General features: G+C 34.8%; 1 protein-coding gene across 1 annotated transcript; it reads left to right on the top strand.

Annotated features, from left to right (window-relative positions):
* The first annotated feature begins 71 nt into the window (after positions 1–71).
* LOC108768391 (cell division cycle protein 123 homolog) lies at positions 72–3088 on the top strand. The gene is made up of 6 exons (XM_018518794.1): positions 72–385; positions 493–597; positions 923–1145; positions 1263–1385; positions 1465–1724; positions 1832–3088. The coding sequence occupies exons 1-6, from the start codon at positions 176–178 to the stop codon at positions 1892–1894; spliced, it is 984 nt and encodes a 327-aa protein (XP_018374296.1). The 5' UTR covers positions 72–175; the 3' UTR covers positions 1895–3088.
* Positions 3089–8260: the final 5172 nt, after the last annotated feature.

Genomic DNA, 8260 nt, shown 5'->3' on the forward strand with positions numbered 1-8260 from the left:
GGGTCGAGTCAGTAATCGAATACGCTATAAGTTTCACTAAATCTGTTCCAGGAGGATCAGTTTATGGTTAAGTTGATGGAAAATTTAATGATAGAGAGAGATTCCAATAATCTTTTATAAAACGTAATTTCAAATAAAGCGTAATTTCGTATAAATTACAAAACATCTGAGAAAGATGGTGAATGATTTAAAACTGGAGTGCTCCTTTTCTTCTTGGTATCCAATATTCAAGAAAGATGCCTTAGAGGCTAGAATTCTTCACATTCCCGATGAGGTTTTAAAATATTTGGAGCATGATGCATTTGTATTGCCTCTTGAGGCAGCAAAATCTTTACCGAAGGATTCTGAATGGGCTGACGGCTCACCAGTGACATGCGAAGAAGAAGTATTTATTAATATATTTTTATTAATATATTTTAGGAAATAATAGAATTATAATATATTTTGAATTTATATATATATAATCAATTATAGTATGTAAATCTTTTTTAGGAAACGGATTATCAACCGACATTCCCTGAATTTAGTCAACAAATACAGGAAATATTAGATGAGTACGATGCAGTATTTGTCAAAACAAATTGGAGTACACCTGCGGTAAATTATTTTCTACCATTTCTACATTTATATTTTGCAAACATTTCTTCTAAAATTCCTGTTTTTCAGAAAATATAAATAAGCATGTATGTCAACATAAAAAAAGTATCATATGCAGTAAAATCCAAAAATTCCTTTTCTAAAATAACTTTATATTTGATGAATCAAATAGCTTGTTCACAAATTTTCTGTTATATTAATAGCAATATAACAGTAGTATAATTTTATAATAATTGCTTTAATGTAATTGTAACATAATTTATATTAAGATAAAAAGAAAATTATAGTATAATTTATAATATGTGTAATCGTAATTATGTTATAGGATGCTATGTGGGTTGCACCCACAAAGACTCTCAAATGTAATACGCTAGAAGAGATCTATTTGTTACTAAAAAGCTCTGATAGGATTGCCAAAGATCTGAACATCGTAAAATCTTCGAAGGACTGTGAGAAGCCTTTGCCATTCTGTCTGGTGTTGAAACAATGGCGGGATATTAATCCGTGCACAGAATTTCGCTGCTTTGTTATAGACAATGAGCTCGTCGGTAACTTATCAACTTAGTTTTCTTTTTCTTAATTGTCAAATTTTATTAACTGCTTTTATGATTCTTTTTCTGCTTTTACAAAATTAACTTTTGCGATAACAAATCATATTTATGCAGCTATAAGTCAGAGGGATATATCGCAGTACCATAGTTCCAATGAGTCGCAAAAATATGACATACAGACGGATATCAAGAGCCTGTTTTTAGAGCGCATCAAAGGCAGATTTCCTTTGCGCAACTGTAGGTAGAACGGTATATTAAAATTAGTAAAGATATTCGAATTCTTATTAACTCATAGAATTAACTTTACTTCTGACAGATTCCTTCGACGTTATACGATATAAGAAAGATAAAGTAAAAATAATAGATTTTGGTGCAATGGATGCAGCATCTACGAAGGAAACGCTTTTCACGTATGACGAATTGCAAAATCATATTGAAAACACGCCGGAATTCCGTTTTATTGGGGAGGAAATAGGTATTCAGCCAAAGCCACCAATGCAATTTTGTATTCCGCAAGAGATCAGCGAATTTTTCCAATCGAGAGGTAGTGCCACGTTGCTGGACCTTATTCAGAGGGTATGTCTTCTGGTTATTGAAGAAATACGCTTCCAAAATTTAGCGATTTATTTTAGTTTTTAGATTTGACACTCGATTACGACAATCGAAACTTTTCTTTGTTGCAGGAAGTGGAAAGTCAACGGAAAGAGCATGAAAAAGAAAATGCTAACGTTTCAGAAAGTACTTGATGTATATATAACGTATAAATAAATATTTTCCTTATATATAAACATCAGCTGTAACTCTTTTACTCACATGTATAAGGGATACAAAACTTAAGAGAGGTATTATAAATTATTGTTACATTTTATCTTTCTCAAAAAAGGCTAATATCTACTAGTAAGTACACGCGCTAATAAATATATACGCGATTACACAACGAACGGATTCTAATCTTTAAATCTTGTACATTACATTTTAGCTTGTTTAAATCCTACATTTTGAGATCATTCGATTACATCTCAGTGCCAAAAGGAATAATCGAACTTGTTCAATTATTTCGCCCCTTCTAAGTTATCAAATTCTGTTGGTTTCTTCATTCCGGGTTCGATAGACGTTACAAGAAATTCAGAATTACCTGCATGCAATACAGATCATATCATGATCTGTCGATTGAGTTGAAGCCGATAATTCTCGTAGCGTGTCATGATACAATCTGAAGCTTTCGATTTATGTAAATGTATATAAGTAAATGCAATTAAATGCTCTTGATCACCAAATCGCTCCTGTATTTTGGGATGCGACGCGTCTGCGTGTCTATGTGTATATGTGAATGAATGTACACCGACAGGATATTTAAATACAGAACTTTCACTTTTATTCTGCCAGACTCTCTTTTTCTATCATTACATTACATAAAACGATTAAAGGCTATCCTACCGCTTGAAAGAATTATCATAATATTGCAGTATTTTTCGAGCCATCGGCCTTTTTACCGAGCGACGTCCCTTATATAGAAAATATGTCTTGTTTATGTACAATATGCAATCCTTAATACTTCAGTTTTGAAAAAGGATCCCCGATATATGTACCTCCGGACAAGTTAATACGCTGTACAGTCATATCCAAGGAGTATTTTCATCTTTCTCTCCCTTTCTATGTTTCTCTCTGTTCCTCCCTCTCGTTCTCTCATCTCATAATCTTCATAAAAACAAAAACCATAGGATGGGGCGACTACTGCTGTGTGCGATTTTATCATTTTTATCAGTGGACCATGGAACGTTTCTGAAACCCGAACTCCTCGCAAAACGACCCAGCAGCTTTTCGCATCGGGCCTCGCACTTCATCTGTATAGTTCTGCCGAGTATTAAGGACGAAAAATGCTTAAATTCTAATTTTTCATAATATATCGATTTCATTAATTTTTTAGTAATGCAAACACGTTTTTCTTGAAATTATATAACATATACGTATATATTACATATATAGTTTACGTTATGCTGAAAACCAATATAAAAGTTATTATTTTTGCCAATTCTTAGAAAAATACTACAGAAATATTATTCTATATTTTGACGTTACTTAAAAATTGAACGTACAAATTGTTTTAAATTTCTGAACGAGTTATTTCAGATTTAAAAGAATAATATAATAAAGTGACTCTACATTTTTTCTTTTATCATACTTATCGTATAATTTAGCCTGAGAGATTTAGAGATTCGGTGGGAAGCAAACCATATTTCCATCGCGTTATTTATCGAATCTTATTTAAATAACTTCGTAATTCCTTTATCATACAGCAAACAAAAATAGGCGATTGCGCTTGGATTTTAATTTGAGATACGAGGCAAAAACCTGTCATCTGCAAGTGCAATATGATGAAAAAAGTTGCGAAGTCGCTTCGCAAAACAAAACCTTATTTACAGAGTATCTTCTTTCGCGAGCGAAATACGGCAGATTGTTTCGTCGCTGTTTTATTACACGACAACCTCTCCCATTAGTCGCGATTGCAATTTGTGCATCGGTCTCTTGCCCACAATATATACGCGAATACCAATCGAATGGATTTTATGTAAAAAGACCCAAGGAGCACCCTTATATGAAAAACTAAGCTTGATTCTTTCTAGAGGGAAGTACAATGCCATTTCGATAAAAATAATTTACAGCATATATCGCTGTTCCTATGACTAACAACAAAAATAAGAAGTGAGGATCACCCAGAGAGATACCTCTAATACAAAATAATTAATCTCGTAGATTAATCAGAATGGTGCAGGGTTCCTTTTACATAAAAACTCTTCGTAACGATCTCCGAGAAACATTTCTTCTCGAGATCGCGAAAGGCCATGTCCCTTCGCAGTGGATTTCGTTTTTGAGGGACATCCGGATTCTCAATGCGTGCATTCAGTACTACCGCTCAGTGAGCAAGAAAGGAATTAATATGTTTATTTGTTATAATATTCGTAATATAGAATGTTTATTAATTATAATAATGATAATTCTTCTTTAATATTATTATATCTTATTATTGTTGATTATTTCTGTAAGGTCATGAGAATGCGAGCGCGGTCTAAAAAAATAATAAACAGTAATAAGAAATATAATAAAGATTATCTACTCTACTATAATAGATAAGTTATATACGAATATTACAACAAAGAATACATACTATTTCTTTTCTTTCTCACTAAGAGCTCAGTGAACGGTCCCTAGTATTGAATGCGCCCAATAACATCCCCTACAGCACAAAGTTGCATAAAAGTTGCAGCAACACTGCTGCAACATTGCAGCAACACCGCATGTTGCAGCAATATTGCTGCAAATTCTGTGCTGTGTGGGATTCAACGCGTATGTATAGCGGTGTACCGTCTAAGACATGTTCCTCTCACATCATTTGCCTATCGTTCGTTATGTACATACACAGGAGCGCGTCTTTCTTTTTTCGCGTTCGCTACGACGATCGTTCTCCGTGATCAGTTTCGCGTTCTTACATTCACACACTCGCCCTCGGTTCTCCCCTCACAATCTGATCGCTCAAATTATTTCGACTGATTTGTGCTAGACGACATTGCATAGCTTAATGAATGTACATTTTGCGGTGTACGGCCGTTTGCTCGTCCTCCGAGTCTCTCTCACCCTTTTTTTCTTCCGCCCTTTGCTCGCTCGCAAATTCATCCCCTTCGCTCTTTTCTTTCCTTTTACTTTTTACGTCGCTCGTTTTAATGATACTAAAGTGACGTACAACAGCATTCGCACACTCTCTCGATTCTCTTTCTCCCTTTTGCATCTCCTTTCATTCCTTCACTCGCTCTTCTTCTTTCTCTCTCTCTCTTTCGAATACTGGTAGGGTGTTGAGTGACAAAAACAGTAGTCTTAACAAACATACGATACAAAAACTCTTAAGTTATCGCCTAACGGCCAGTGTAAAGCGGGTTGTTTTATTTTATATCATTATTTTTTCTTCCCTTCTTCTCTCTCCCTTCCTTCTTTCCTCCCTTCCTATCTCTTTAAGTACCTGAAGAAGCTAGCTTTGGGAAATCTCGCCTTGATCCGCAAAACGCTAAGGCCTGAAACCGATGTGGAATTTCGGTGAGGTCCGATCTTCGATCTGTCCTTACTGATGACGATCGTGGAAGCCGACAATCCGCGTACACCCTTTGAGCATCGGAAATCGAGCTCGCCGAAATTACACCGACTCCGATCCTCGCCCTCAAACGCACTCCCCCCCCCCCTTTTCTCTTTCTCTCTTTCCTGCTCCTTCCCTTAAGTCCGCGCCTCGGATTTGCCTTAACGATGAAGACTACGCACCCCTCTATGATAAATGCGATTGGTACGACTAAATTGGGTGGCGAAAGGCCCGACTATCACCGACGAATCAAGTAGTACACGCGCATCCGAGTAGTGCACGTGCATGAGCTAGAAGCTATCTATCCCAATGACCCGTCCCCTTTCAAAAAATACGCATCTCTATTTGATGCGAGACACTCGCTCGGAATTTTATACACGCGGAGACATGTCGCTCTGACATCTCTTCGTATTTTTCTCCCTCCACCTCCCTTCTTTTCTTTCTCTCTCTCTAATATACAGGAAGATAGAGCTCGTTTTCTTACTTTTATCGCGGGAATAAATATATTGAACTTGTCCTCGCTTTATACAAGTGGCTCGAGTGGAAACGCGATTCTCTCTTTCTTTGGGATACGCTTCTCTCGCGCAGAAATGAAGAAACACCCAGAGAGCCGCGAAAAAAAATCCTGAAAATCGTCGTGAATGTAAAACGAAAGAGACGATCTACCAAAAAAAAGGCGTTCCTTTTTATAAATTAATTAATTTGATATATGAATAAAACTTTCAGATTTACTTTCTTTCAATTAAAAAGTAAATCCTCTCACATTTCTGTAGATCGCCTCGATTACATAAAATTTGACTCCAATACGAAAATAAATACTTTAATACGGAAAAAAAAAGTAATACGATCTCGTAAATAAAAGTGTAATCTTTTTCCCTTCGTAATAAAATTAAAGCAAAGAAAAAAATAGCTGTTCTATAATGTGCTTTTTGTTTCCTGTTTCTTGCTGTTTGTCTCTTGCTTTCTCGATCAAAAAGGCAAGAAACAAACAGACACAAACAGCAAGCAACAGGAAACAAAAAGCACATTGTAGAACAGCCAAAACTCTTCAGAAGAAAAGTATGTGTGTGATCTAGGCCACGCTATATATAATAAGATTGCATTAATGTAAATATCGTAATAGATTTCCGCCTTTTAATCATTCCTACAGTTAAAAGAGTGGCGAGTTAACATAAATATTACTTAAAACATAAATTTATTTACATATATTTCCTCACTGTTACAGAATATTTCTTCCCATAACTAAATCCCAAAATATATTTTTAGCGCTCTAAATTGTATTTAAAATAAAATAATTTGAATTGAATGTGACTGCGAATACAAAAAAAAAAGGAAGAAAAAGAACAAGCGTCGGCGTGCTTCTTCTCAGAAAACGCGATTTACGTTTTCACGCCGCGAGATCATAGAATTTTCTACTGTGTAAGAAACACGAACGCGTACAGTACAATTACATACATGGATATTCGAATTTCCACGCTCCAGAGCTATGGTAATCGAGATAAACTAGGAAGAGATGAAGCGCACGAGGTAGGTATCTTGTTCGTCCTTTAACTGAATGAGGAAACCGAAGGAACGTATTTCGCGAATATAGTTATATTTATAACGAGAAACGATTATATTCACATAATTCTCGTAGAGATAAAGACATCAATTATTTCATTTGCTAGCATCTCTATTTACGTGTAGAATATGTAAATCAGAAAGAAACGCAACAACAAAAAAATTAACACTATCCGTCTTATTTAAACTTTTCACATATAACATGATTCACATCAAAATTTAACTAGAAAGATTGCAGCGCTCTTTTAACAATTGTTTCGACGCAATTTCGTTAAAAAATATTCTTGTATTTTATAAATAAAAAATTTACTTTTTCATTATTTTTTAATATTTGCGAAATTAAAAATTACACTATCTGGAAAGTAGAAAAGTTTCCTCGTTAATTTTAGTAGTTTAGTTAACCGTAATCTTAAACAATTTCTGTATTAGAGAAAGAGAGTATGATAATGTGATGATAATAATATACATATTATTATATCCAACAAATACTACATTCTTAATTCTTTTCTAAACATAATACTAACAATTATATATATTGAAACAAATATATAATTAAATTATCATTCTACGGAAAGAAAAAAGAGAAAAAAAAAGGTCTACAGAATGTGTGGTTAGATTAATTTAATTATGTACAATTTACATATTCTACACGTGTACTGCTGCTCGCTTTCCACATTGATTCATTACGCGTTTCCCTCAACGCCTTCTCGACAGAGCCTTCACTTTGGTTCATATCACGTAATGAGACACTATTCACAGGAACAGTTACACCTCGATTACTTGAAGCTACGATATTCTTTTTCTTGCAACATCGAAAGAGAACAGAAAAAGAGAGAAAGAACAAACTCGACAAAGTTCTCTACATATTTATACATATATATCGCGCGCCGGGATAAAAATTTTTGGAATGGATATCAACGCCCGACGTACGTTTTTTTTTTCATTAATTATAATTATCAATAACGAAATATTAGATAAACTTATACTCCCATGCAGCCTGTTCTCACGAGCTTTTACAAGTTACAAGTTTTTAGAGTAAGTCCATAATAAAATTTGCAGGCATTCACACGTTTCACGGTAGCACACGGAGATACGATATAAATAAATCTATCATTCTCATCTGAAACAAAGTGAAGCGTTTTTGTACTAAAGTGCAGCGATATATATATAATATTATACCTTTTTAATGAATTATCTACGCAATGTACAATCGTGGATTTTTACATGCACCATGACAAGGTATGGTCGGGCCGTACAACAGACAGCTGTTAGAATGATCCGTAGAATATGTTATTGCCACTCTACATCTTTTTTCTTTCTTTTTTCTAACCCCCACTTCATACGCCTCGCACGCTTGAATCGGGCATTATCGGGCTTTATCCAATTAACTCCGCGTTTTTCGTGGGTCGTCTAAGAGCAGAGTGCCGAG

This window comes from Trachymyrmex cornetzi, unplaced genomic scaffold (genome assembly GCF_001594075.2).
Source record: "Trachymyrmex cornetzi isolate Tcor2-1 unplaced genomic scaffold, Tcor1.1 scaffold793, whole genome shotgun sequence".
Lineage (NCBI taxonomy): Eukaryota > Metazoa > Arthropoda > Insecta > Hymenoptera > Formicidae > Trachymyrmex > Trachymyrmex cornetzi.